Source organism: Cynoglossus semilaevis, chromosome 19, assembly GCF_000523025.1.
Source record: "Cynoglossus semilaevis isolate Cse_v1.0 chromosome 19, Cse_v1.0, whole genome shotgun sequence".
In the NCBI taxonomy this organism is placed as follows: domain Eukaryota; kingdom Metazoa; phylum Chordata; class Actinopteri; order Pleuronectiformes; family Cynoglossidae; genus Cynoglossus; species Cynoglossus semilaevis.
Window position 1 is genome coordinate 2228660 of NC_024325.1, and position 13924 is coordinate 2242583.

General features: G+C 37.1%; 1 protein-coding gene across 1 annotated transcript; it reads left to right on the top strand.

The window, feature by feature from the left end:
• c19h21orf91 (chromosome 19 C21orf91 homolog) lies at nt 1-12189 on the top strand. Its single transcript, XM_008332279.3, has 5 exons — nt 1-412; nt 2446-2579; nt 7237-7737; nt 8786-8848; nt 9705-12189. Exons 2-5 carry the CDS (start codon nt 2453-2455, stop codon nt 9872-9874), a joined length of 861 nt encoding a protein of 286 aa, XP_008330501.1. The 5' UTR covers nt 1-412; nt 2446-2452; the 3' UTR covers nt 9875-12189.
• The last annotated feature ends 1735 nt before the right edge of the window (nt 12190-13924 follow it).

A 13924-nucleotide genomic window follows, 5' to 3' on the forward strand; every position in this document is an offset into this window, starting at 1 on the left:
TCTCCCTCTAAAGTGGAAATGTTTTGATGACGCAAAGAAGGACTGCTTTCGTTTCCTGTAAAGGGGGTGTCGCTTCTGCTAACACCTTAGTTGATATACAGCGCAAAGTCAAAACAGTTACTTGTGTGCAACCGATTTTATTTTCTCAATTTTTATAATACGTGGTGTTATTCTTTGTACTTGGTGTAAAGTGGTCACCGTTTAAAATTGTGGTGTTTTTTTATCACCCCTCCCTCGTGGCGCGTTGGTACATTCCGTTTAGACCCGCTGGTCTCCTGTAGCTGCTTTCAGTTGAGGGTTTTATCGTGACGTGAAGCGCGGTGTGGTGTGTTTATGTGCCCACCGCGTCATAAAACTGAACTGTCCGTTTAACAAAACGAATAACCGTCCGTCTGCAGGCCTGACCACAAGGGTAAGATTCACTCGAGACGTTTTTCACCAACTATTTATTGTACCTGTCTTAAAAATTAATAACTCGACGTCAAATAACGGTCACGAATCAGCCAGGGGATGCCAGAATGTGGTGTTAGCTGCACTTTTGTTAGCATTTGTTGAGTGGTCCACAATCAACCATTAAATAACAACACATGAGATTAACGTTTTGAAAGATGTACATTTTTATTAGATTTTTTTAGAGCTAGCAACTGAAGTATCATTCAACAGGCTTTAAGGGTTTTTTTTTAACGTGGGAAACACAAAGCGGAAAACCCAAAAGTTCAGAGGGTCGACCTTGTTGTCGCTCCTGTTAACCCACTGTGATCAAACAATGGGATCAGTGACGTATAGACAATTTCCCTAAACAAAATGTACATGTTTATTTGGATAAGTTAAATGTATAAAACGGTGAACCATGTAGGATTTTCAAAACAGCCAGTAGTCGTTTAGATTAGATTGAACTTTAATGATCCCACACTGGGGAATTGTGCTGCAGCAACAAAGGGACAGAGGTAAAAAACAAAAACAAAACTGTACAATGGAAAGCTATTAAGAAATAGGTCTAAATATACTACAAATATTCAATGAAAAGCATAAGAATACTAAATTATTACACATCTTAAGAAAGGATAGCACACAAGCAAGATTGGACTTGGTTCCTTTTTTTGTTGCTAAAGTTACATACTGTGGTTGGGTATCCTTTTCCTCACTACTCCTGTTCAAACATGTTGGAAAAGCCACAGTAATCCTTGAAACACAACATGTATTTACGTCTATTTGGTTCATTGTAAAAACATGTTCATCCATCATGGCGGGTTCTGTAGAGTAAACCCACTCTTTGTACAAATAAGAATGACTCAGTGAAGGTAACTCAATACTAAGGTTCCTCCTTATAAATAAAGATATTGTCATCACAGTAATAATTAACATTTGTGTCAAATCTTTGTCAATATGGTATGACAATATGGAATATATATTTTTGTTAATTTCAAACTGTAGACCTTTAAATCACTTTCTAATAAGTTTATCTTCCAGTTTTATGTTTTTGACTGCTCCTATATTAATATCTCGGTGTATTGGTCCCTCATTGTGATAGAAACATTTTTTACCCTTAAGTTGGTCAGATAAATTTAAAACCAGGAGAAAGGTATGATGACATTTTCCACTTTTTAATGCATTATTCTGTAAGTAATATTTAATAAATCAAAATGAATGTGATAAATTCCAGCCTGAGCAAACACACATGAGTCAATGGGTGAAAAATGTGTGTAGATAGTTGCACTTAGAAAACTGATGTGTCATACTGAGCAAATTAACTAGAGTTAAAGAGACATATAACAAAAATTACAATCTTGCTTTCTGTTAGGACAAAATGTCTCCTACAACATGTTGAGGTTAAAAGGAAAATGCATTATCAAAAGGTCCATCATTAGTTTTCCTTAGACCTCACACTGTAATAAACCAAAATCCATCCTTAACAATCCTTTCGTTAACATACATTTTAAAAATACCAAAATATTCACATAAGGTCAATTTATGAAGGGGGTTTTAAGACTATTACGCTTGACTATTGAGCTGGTAGCATTGACATCTGATTTTGGGCATGGTTTGGCTCTGGATCAGAAACAGACCATATGGTGCTGTCTGCAGGCTCTGTTCCATTTCATCTGCTGCTATGGTAATGTGGTAATGTATTCACCACATCAATGACGCTGTATAGTTGGTGCACATATTTAAGTGACTACAGAAGATGTCACATGGCCATGATCCCACCTAAGAATTTAGGCCAGCGAGCACATGGACTAGTCTCCTCTCCCACCTCGTCACCTGTTTGCTTTGATAGTGCCACCATTTTATCAATTTTACCAAAATAATTGGATCCAGAAAAACACCTCTCTTCTCTGACACAGTCAAATTACATTTTTTTCCGCCAAGTGTGACCTAATTAGTTTGGCGGTTGTGCACAGTTGCTGTATTTTAAGTATTTTTTTCTGTGTTTTTCTCCTCTAGACACATAATGGATGAAGAAGAGCAGTTTGTAAATATTGATCTGAATGATGACAATATCTGCAGTGTCTGCAAACTAGAGACAGAAACGGGGACCTTATCTTTCTGCCACGTCTGCTTTGAACTCAGTATTGAAGGTAAGAGAGAGAAAAAATGTAGCTTATTAGATGCCTGATTCAATCCATGGAAAGATGTATACAGCTTCACATATATATTTAATATGAAACATCTATTGCTGTTTTTTATATTAAAAGAATAACTATCTCTGAAAAGTGGGGAGCATTATGGCTCTCTCACAGCCTCCTGAAGACGAGTATATATAATATGTAGTTTGGCATTTAAGGTTAATATGGTTTTGTTGTTCTCGTTGTTTCTGGGCATTGGGAGATAAAATCTGTCATTTCGAAGCTATGTTCACAGGGTATCTTATTACGATAGAAAACCGCTGGTCTCTTCTTGGACACAAAAATAGATCTCGCCTTTTGATCATGATTTTCCGCTTCACTGTAACTATCCTCTCACTGTAAGCTGCAATGGATCCTGAAAGCCTTTCTGAGTTAATGCCTCATTCAAATATTGCCTACAAACACTTCTTTTATCCTCTCAGGCAATACAGATTAACATACAGGCTAATAGGTGTTAAAGACCAAGCCTGCACCAGCCAGAGGAGGCCACTGTGTTTTGACCGTTTGATGTTCAACTTTGAAACTGGAGCGCATTTTTTAACCTCAAATTTAAAGATGGTCTGTTTGAAGGAGAACAGGAAACCACTGTTGCTTAGAAATGGTTCAGTTTTAACATACGTTTAATTGGTCAACATAGGCCTTTTGGTTAAAAGTAAAGTTAAAAGTGCCGATGCTTGAGTGTGTTCTGCATGGGTTATTGTGTTGTGTTGTTTAATTAAAATGCATAAATATGAAAGGTTTCTATTTCGTGATCGTTTAATCAGGCTCATTAATTATTAAAAATATTATGGTGTAATAAGAAAGCCTGTCTCTAGATTGTTTATAGAAATAATTAAAACTTAATTATAGTTTCATTTTATTAAAGGCATCAGTCAAACATTTGTTAGTATAACATTTTGTGTATCAGCCTACCACTATGTTCCATACATTTCTTTAGGATACCTGTACGTTCCAAAATTAAGTTAATATTCTTAACAAACATGCCAGTTTTGCACAAAGATGAATTATGTCAACATACTGTAGTTTGCATGTTTCTTTTTTCCTAAGCAACAATAGGGCTATGTGCAGGTGTTACGGTATTTCTGTGGCAATAACATGATTTTATTTTTTATGACACTTTAGTGTGTATGTACCCTATATTTGATGCAGCTGAGTTTTTAACCAGTGCAGGGAAAACTGCTACGCTGCATGTTGTTGCTTGAGGCATGATGAACCTAAGACAGCATGTACTGGCTGACTGGCTGTTCATGTGGAGTTAATGGCTGCAGCTCAGATATGTTCTGCCTTTGTTGACCACATGCAAAAATACAAGAAAAGTACAGTTGAGAGATTTCTCTTGATGTGGCAGGTGCAGACAGTGTGTGTTTTTTTCTGGCCTAAACCAAATCATTCCACTTCAAGGTGACCTGCTGCTGCTGAATATTCATCACTCTCTCTACACGCTACACTGTCTGTGAATATTTACAGTATAAATGGCTGTTTAAATCTTCAAGGCCTGGCCATAATACTAAGCAATAAATAGATGATTAAATGACTATAAATGACTAAACCATATTTTATATATATTTGTATATTTTTAATATATATATTACACTTGAAATCTAAATATTGTTGAAATTCCAATTATGAGGCTGTATTATTGCCTAAGAATTATTCACTTTGCCCCTTTATTTTTATAGAATATGTAATGCAGTATATGCTGAATATAGAATATACACACAAAAGGAAGAAATCACAGCTAAAGCAACGTTATAGTTGTGTACCAGTACTGTTAAATGTGGGGGGAAGCAGCATACTTGTTGACGATGTCCCATCCGTGTTTTAATGTAAATCTTAGTGGTTATTTCCTGGGGAAACTGCTTTGGTTGTTTCCTTGGTACCACCAAACAACCAAATACAATTTTCTAAATGTATATGTTATTGCTGGATACTGTCTTACCTATTACCTTCTGCTATTTTGTATAATCATGCATTAGGACCCTTCTTTTCTGTTTTCACCACAGTATTTTGAGCTCTTCCCTACATGTGGTTACTGTACATAGCCTTGAGCATCAACACGGTTCAGTGAACAAGGGCTGCCGTTACTGCGGGTCAAGATTTGTACCGAAACACTAACACAGAGCATGAGGCTTTTCTCATGAAGTAATGTTTATGTAAAATGTAAGTGTGTGCCTTTCAGATGACAAAGATAATGTAAGGGCAGCTGATGTAACCAGTTAAACTTTGTGGACGCCTGAGTGAATGGAAACTAGTGAGCAAGTTGTATCCTCTGTACGGGAGCTTTTCCTTTGTTTGTGTTTTCACTGTCTCTTGTTCCTTCTTAATCTGCTCACGTAATGCAGATACATTTTTGCTGAGACTTGATAATAATACCAGCTGTGTAAAAGAGTGAAAAGAAAAAAATAAGTTTGCTTCAGAAGACAATACAAATGGTACTCAGTCCCTCTGGTGTTCTGCTAAGCTTGATGTCCTTTTCACTTACAAGCAGCAAATGTTGAAAATAATTTATCAAATTATCAGGCTGCACAAATTTAAACTCTGACAGGAAACCAGAGTACCTAATAAAAACCCACACAAACATGTAGAAAGGCAGACTTCAGACCAGAATAAGGGCTCCAAGTTTATTAATTTTGTATATCAGAATTATGCTACGGCATTAAGATTTAATTGTAAACAGCCTAGAAATTATCATGGGGCAATAATGGTGCAGTAGCTTTAGGTTTGATTCCAGCTACACTCTCGGGTCCTGACCTCTTTAGGAAGGGATATGTTAGGTTGACCCTGTGCATAAAAGTTGCATAGAGTCAATTTGCTGACTATCACTGTGACAAATCCCAAACAAAGGAGGAATAAATTATGTATTACATTATACTGTTTTACAATTTTACCCTAATATAAATGAATAGTCTAAACCAGTGGTTTTTGAAGTGGGGGCAAACTAAACTAAAATGTATGCATCTGGTCTTGTTTGTCGTGTTGCTGCTCCAAGTAATGCAATAAGTCATTGTTCGGTGCCAGTTGTCAACCGTCATGTGTCATTTTGTCACAATTTGCTGCGTGAGGTTGACACTTTTAATTGCATTAGTGTTCATACAGCTCAGGAAAGCCATAGGTTGTTATTTTAAATGTCTATACCCTTAACATGTACTGTATATTTAAATAATTCTAACAAAGTTTTGCTTTTGTGCTTTCCTAAATTTTGTGTTTGTGCTCGTAATTGTTCTTTTTGGAGTTGTTTCCAGTCACAACCTGATTCCCTGCCCCCTTCTATTACATTATTATATAATAACACCACACATAATCTCAAGATACTTTATATTTTGAAGTAAGAAATAGACTCAATAACAACACTAGCATACAAGCTAACATGTGGCCAATGGTTTCTCTCTACCTCATAGCAGAACTAATCTTAAGGTTTACAGCTTAATGCTTTGACAAGCTTTAAGTAAAAGCAGAAAACTGGGATTATAGAGACATAAATAGAGACTAAGTGTGGAGTAAAAAACTGAATGCTGAGTTCTTTCCATGATGCCAACCACAAAACCAGGGTTATAGACAGTGAGACTGGATGAAGTAGGACCAAACAGTGACCACTAAATACAGCGTAGCATTACAAATGATTTGTTGAGGGTTGAGTATTGAGCCAGGGGATTTTTGTAGAGTATTTCTTAACTAACCAACTAACTATTTCTGAGTTTACCCTGTGTTTAATATTATAAGCTCCTCAAATAAAATTAGTGTGCTAGATGTTGAATTTTGAACTTAATCTCATACTTAACTTTTGAACAAAGGAAGGGGAAAAACATCTCACTCATGGTCAGTGTTGTTTAGTCACACTCATTATTCCAGTCTTTAAGTAGGTAGTGCGTTTTCTTGGTTATCTTGTCGTCTGCTGCTTGATTGCTGTAAATGACACATGTGGTGAACCAACTTGGTGTATGTTTTATATTTACACTAGCAAAGAATGACTAACCTCCTCACCTCAGGTTCCAGCCCACACTATTGTCTGCTGAGAAATGGAGACCTCACATATTCTCACTTTTACTTTCATTTTTGACTTTTCTTCTTTCACCTACAGTTAACCTTTTTGTATAAGCTTCAGGCCATTTTACTTACAGTTTTAAAAATATACAGTATATATATATCTTGTTGTCTTTGTTCCATGTTGATTTATTGTGTCTCCTCTATATCGGTGACAGTGTGATGTGTTGAGACTCCTTTGCAGCAGCTCTGCTCAGGAATTTCTTTTTGTGTTGTTTGATTTAGTTAAATCTAAAGACTTTATGTAAGGAGTGTTGTTTATATATATTCCAAGGGTTTGTTTGTGGTGGGGTTTTTTTTCACTTTGGGAGGTGTTGAGGTACAACGAAATGTGACCTTTCTCCCTTCTGTTGTTCAGTCAAAATGTTCTGTGAGTGTGTTTTGGGACTGGATCTCTAATCCTTCCTGTGTCAACATTATTGGTTAATCCTCTGCTCATGAAGCAGCTTTCATATTACATCAAACCGTTTTAGATGTGAGTTCACTTCGTTTGCTGTCAAGTCCACCGTACATTTTCCACCCAAACAATGACCTGTGGCCTCACTGCTGCTCCGTTGTCTGATTTTAGGTGTGCCCTCTGCAACCTTGTTGCATTCTAAGTCCCTACGTGGCCACAGAGACTGCTTTGAGAAATGTCACCTCATTGCCAACCAGAAGCTGTCGTGTTCCAAGGTCTCCCCAAGTGCCTATGAGGGCATGAAGCTGGCCCTCAGCCAGAAACTCAACCGCATCATCCAGTATGCACAAAACAAAGACTCTGTCTCCTCTAACAGCAGACGAGGGACCAAGCTCCTTTGTTACAGTCAGCAGAGCGACAGTAAACTACTGCCCCAGTCGGATGGACAGGTGCCCCGCTACACACCCCATTGGGACACTGGCAAAGCAACTGGGCTGCCTGTTTATGCCATGGGAATGTTGGACTGCCACACAGAGGACGAGCTCGGGTTGCTCCAAGATTCAGACAGTGACGTTTGGCCCAACAATGGCAGGAGAGGACTGCGTGGGCGAAACCAACCGTCAGGGCGGTCCCAGATGCAGCACACACACCAGGGCCACAGCAGAGATGAATGTGAGATAATACATCATTTTGCAAACATATTTATATTAAAAATGTGTCTGGTCGACAGCCATATAAAACCTTAAGACATTTTCACCAAACAGCTCAGACACAAAACAGTAGAAATGTGTGTATTAGGCCAATGTATTGTTTACCCAGTTTCCTCTCTGTTCTGGTATCTCCAGAGACGTCCAAATATGTCCTCCAACTTATCTGTCTCTGCTAAATACGGTCAGACCCTGTAAGGATGTCTTCCACCCTTTAAACTGTTCTATTTATGTTATTAGTGGTAAATTACCAGCAAGTCACAGGTATGCTGTTTGTCAGCTTGTCTTTGTAAAAGTTTTTTTTTCCTTTGAAGATTACGTACTAGTTTGAACCTCTTGAAGCTTTTGTTGACATCTTAGTAACATCAGGGTTGTTTTGGATCATGTAATCCCACAATCTTCCCTTTTTTTCTCTAATCCATTGTTGACAATAATCGATAGGAATTTGACCTCCTACATTTTCTATCAACTTTGGTTGATTGGTTTGTCATATTTTATCAGTTCATAGTGCCATGGTATCCATTTACCTTAATCATCATGTTTCCTATAAGTGTGTGAGTAAAGCTGTAACAGATCCAAACTAAAATAACCCCTTAGATCATTGTTTCCCCACCGTTTTTTGAACCACTGCACTTGTTCAAAATCCCACAGTGTTTGCCATGAAATATAATGATCTTTATATTTCACTATGACTACACTTACTCTGTGAAACCTGAGCCTGTTTGGTTAAACATAACACTGATGTACTTGCAGGAATTGTAGGTGGTGGAAGAGTATTTAGTAGTTGTGTCACCGTTGCTCTTACAAACTGAGGCAAAGTACTTGCAGTAAATAATTGTTATCAGACCAATTAATTTAATTTTTATCATGTTTCCTTGTGTCATTTCAACAAGGGAATCTCTGCCTTAGAAAGTCAGTCACACTGGACATAGAATAACAAAACAACCTTGACATACACTAACATTACCACAGTGTGGTCCTACTTGTACTAATCAATATGTTTCTTCTTCTAGTGATTAAAATGAGTGTGGACGAGCTCCATCAGCTAAATGACCAGCTCTTAATGCACATTCAAAGTAAGTGTTTCCTGCGTCTGTTCATTGTTCTGCTGATGTTATATATACCCATTGTTGGGTTCTGTCACTGTCGTCTCCCACCACATTGTCCTCATTCTGTGGAAGAAACTGCTTTTTTGTTTAATTTTTCCGAACTCCCAGTGCTGAGTGTGAATTTTTTTTTCCGAACTCCCAGTGCTGAGTGTGAGTTCATGGATAAACAACAGAGGACTCAGTGAGTCGGAGGATTAAGCACTGAAATGCTTCTCCAGTCAAAACATGATCTTCCCTCAGCTGACTCTGTTGACCTCCATCATCTGTCACAAACAATTCATGGTCTGCTACATACAGCCATAGGCTAATCTATGTATAGCTCATCTTGAGGGTGCCGCTGGCAGGGTTGCTGAAAAAAAGACAGTTGATGAGTTGTTTTAAAAATACTGACCAGTCTTGACTGGTTTTATCAGTTGCTAACCTTCTTTGAGTTGTATTGCTGTTGGGTTCCTCTTGTAATGGTCAACATCAAGCCTTAGCAATGTCCCAAAAAAGGCAACAGGAGAAAACACAAGCAGAGGGCAACATTGCCTAAGAGTTTAAGACTGAGAAGATTGCCTTTTTAACAATAATATGGTTTGCTTTTTAGTTTAACTTTCACTGTTGTATACAAAGTGACATTTTTCACCAGAGTTTTTCTGCTTTGCCTAAGGCTGTCAAAGCAAAAATTAGTTTCCCAGTTCAGTCTGTCTCTTTCTCTGCCCTTTGTTCCTTTACAAATCATGTTGTTGATTTGTTTTGTCATTGTCTTGTTTTGTGTGTAAGTTAACCTTAGTGTGAAAGAAAATGCTGACTCACACTCTCTCCCCCTCTCTGCCCACAGAGGTCTTCGAGGAGCTGACTGTGGCAGTGCAGGAGAAGGACTCATTGGCGTCAGAGCTGCACGTGCGTCACATTGCTATTGAGCAGCTCTTTAAAAACTGTGCAAAGTTGCCGTGGCTGCACATTAGCAGGGCAGGGGTCAAGGCCAGTAGTAGTGGCACCGTGGAGTGACGGCAGTGGGACCGTGTCCCAGACAAGCACATAAGCATGCTGACTACAGCGGGGCTGACAATAGCTTTTATGTATTGTGAATGACTCCTACATCACCGAGATGATACTGAGCTAGTAGCTCTGCTATAAGGACAGCATTAAGAACTAAATGGAGATAAATGCCTGTGAGGTGTTTTGATGGTGTGCATTTTTAAAACAATTGGCCATTCTGACATGTGACCTGAACCTCACCCAGAGCAGGTATTTAGGATGCGTTGATACAAGTGTGATCAGAAATGTCATGGCTCCAGTACAAGGTAAAATATGTTGCTTTGATAGTACACCAACCAAAAATGTTTTTTTTTTTTTTAAATCAGCAACTTTTATTTGTAGTGAATGATTTTGACTTTGATTTTTCAATTTATTTATTCATGTATTAAGGGTGATTTAGGTTTGCATTTTTTAAAATGGAAAGTTTTTGTTGTACATAGTCAGAACAGTATTCTAAGTCACAGAAACTAGTATTTGAATCCAATACCGTTTTCTTTAGCCACAACAATCTGTTCTAAAGTAGTCCTCTGAAACGAGGCCATTTCAGGGAGATCCAAAAGTTTTGCACTGTTTATATAAAATATCTATAAAGGACTGTTCCTCAGATGAAATGTCTGACTATTTAAGCTGTGTTGAAGATATTAATGACTACAACCAATGACCCAGGATCTAATGAAAATGCAAAAATTCAGAGCAACAAAGATGGAAATAGTAAAGTAAAATTTTAACATCACAACAGATATATTGAACAGCAGGAGATATTTAGTCAGACCAAACCAAATTAAACCCACATCCCTTTTTCTTTGACTTACTTTAGGTATGTTTTTATCCAGTGTATGGCTGAAGCATGATGGGAAATGTCTTAATTTATTAGAGAAAGAAAGAACAAAACATAATCTGCATACATTACTTCAGATGTTTTAGGTTTTAGTGTGATCATTTTCACCAGCTTTCCTGTCCATCACTCACCTGTGTAGTTTTAGCTGATGATATCTGCTAAAAACTTTAAAAGCAAAGGCTACATATGGTTTAATACACCTTTTTAAACTTGTTTACTGTGACTCTGACAGACTAGTGAGTTAAAAAAAATCAACTATATAAAATGAAAGTGTTGCTGAATGAACACTGGCAACCGGAAAGACATGTTTTGTTCTGTTGTAGTAAAATAGCTGTTACTGCTGATGAGTGTTACTTGATATTTTTAACAAAGAGGTCGTTTGTTAAGTGTGGTATAGAGAAAAACTCAGCTGCCAAACCAAAGTCTGTTTTATATGTAAAGTACAGGTGTATGAACAGTTGCAGATGCAATACCAAATACCTTTAGTTCATTACTAAAAAGGTAGATTCCTGTGTTTATTGTCTTTAAAAAAATGAACCTTTTTTTTACTCTACAGGTGTTTCTTTGTTTTCAAGCATGTTTGTGTATTTTTACAGTTTGACCTACTTGTTGTTTACCAATATGAGGGTGGATAGAGATAAGACTGACAACACAGCAATACTATCACAGCAGTTTAAATAAATTGAGCAAGAAAGTCTCTCTGTTAACCGTGGTAGACAAAAAGATGATGATGTGGTAGTGGTGACTTTATTATACAGGAATCTATGCAAGACAAATGAGCCTTATTAAGTTCAGAAACTTTAGAAATGAAAGATCGGTGTTCATCACAGAAGATCTAGAATTAAGAGAATAACAGTTAAATGTAGATGGGCGTGGATTAAAGTGTCATTGATATACAGTTAAAACACTTATTGTGGTCAGTGCATGTTTTTGCTCTCTTTGTAAGAGAATACATTCATTTGACCTTTTTTGGGGTCAAGAGATAAAAGTTTTATCTCAATTTTTAAACTTTTTACTAGGTTTTATTTTGTTCCCAGAAACTGTTTTGTGCTTTAAGTGTTTGTGTGTGTGTGTTAGATTTGAAATATTTATTGCAAAATTACAGTCATTCAGACTTCATTGGTGTTTTATGTTTGTTTTCTCAATATGAATGCTGTGCTTGTGCAGTGAAACAAGTCTAGGCCTGTTAGTGCTAAGGCTCTTTATTTTATTTTTCTCCCATAATCTCTTACTGGAAATGTCAACCTACCTGTTTAACTTTCACATCCTACTTTTTGGACAGTTGATTTTCAGTTTTTAAAGGCAAGTCGAGGCTTTGTGTGTGCGGTGTGATGTGTTTTAATGTATTTATTGGGTTTGACTGTGGACTCTGCAGAGCTTGGGTGGTTGGTGCAGAAGCAAATTTGTATTTTTGTACAATATTCTAATAAAATAATATTTTACTACATGTTCTAATTTGCATGTGTATTGATTTAAAGGCTACAGACAGACGAACTGGAAGGCCTGTTGGTGCAAAGTATCTCCTTATCTGTGCTGCTTATTTTTAATGTATGTCTGGAAGAGGGGCAACTGCAGTTCTGAAATCATAATTATTTGTTACTGACAGATAAACCTGATCTTATTATCACTGTATTTGCTGAAATTATAGTTTTAACTAATTTACTGTCAAGAGTTCATAAGAAAATATGCATAAAGCCTGCAAATAAATGGTAAAATACAATAAACATTTCTAAAACAAATGCTTGTTACACCGATATAGGTAGATTTGGTGCCCTCTTGTGGTCAAAACTTGTAAACACATCCAGTGATGTGGTACCAAATCTAATGTATTTAGATTTAGATCTGAATAAGGGTATTAACTTTTACTATTGAGTCAAAATGATATCTAAACCACACATGACTTCTTTATGGTAATAAATTGCACACCTGTCTAAATTGCCAACTATGTAACCTGCCCAGTTTATTCATACCTGTAATACATATTTTACTAGTTAGCTATTCACTTTAAGATGCCTACAATATATTGTTGTATTCTATACATTCTTTAGCACATCTGAATATACTGCGATAATATATTTTCAACATGTTATGCTTATGGTTATTCATAACTGGTTAAACTGGTTTAATCCTGGTTTGAGAGAATATGTATTTATTTGTCATGTGCTTCTAACATATGAAAAAAAACCTACACTTAAACAGAATCATGGACATTAAACACAATACCCTTATTTAACGTTGATCAGATTTGTTTAATAAAACCAATGGTGGTGACTCTCTTTATCTTTCATTTAAACTACTTCATACACTCACAATTGTTAACCCAATTTAAAGCATAGCAGCATACATGCCGTGGCACTTTGGCCCAGAGGTAATGTCTCTGTCATTGGTGTGGAACTTTAGGGAATCCCGGTTTAGGCAGTGGACTCACCACCCGGAGGTTGGTACGGTGCAATGTGATTTAGGTGGCAACTGCTGCCCCCGCGACCCGGTAACGGATAAGCGGATGAAAATGGATGGATGGATGGATGGAACATGCATGCCGCTGAGCTTTCAAACACTGCCCCCTTTTGGATGACCGTATTAAGATTAGAACTGAGATGCAGGTTAATACCACGTGACAACTTTGCCACGCGCGAGTCTGTAGGCTATCTATATAGTTCTTCTATTTCTTTCGGCTTTGTCCCTTTTTTCAGGGGTTGCCACAGCGAATCATTGATTTCCATACATCTATGTACTTAAATGTTTAAATTGGTAATTAGTTATAAAAAAGAGCAGTTTGACAGATTAGTATATTAGTCCGTCAAATCTTAAGTGTACGTCTTAAAGTTGTGAATTCGTCATTTGGAAACAAACAAACCCCAACAAGCACGTCATAACTTTTGTCGCGCTAACGGCGGATTGCATTTTGTACTAAAAGGATGTTAGCCAATGAAAAGAGGAGAGGGGCGTGGTTTACGGACGACGTTCGTCTACTTAAAACGGTCCAGATTCTTGACAGTTAGTCTCGGCTTCGCTGAACCGTAAAGACAGTGATTACAGTAAGTATGGGTTTATATACTCGTTTTAAATAATTGTATTTTCTTTTTTAATTTCGTAAGAAAATTGGTAACCTGATAGTGATTACACGAGTAGAAGTTGTCTTAACATTTAATAACAGGACAATATTAATCATATGTAGCTCA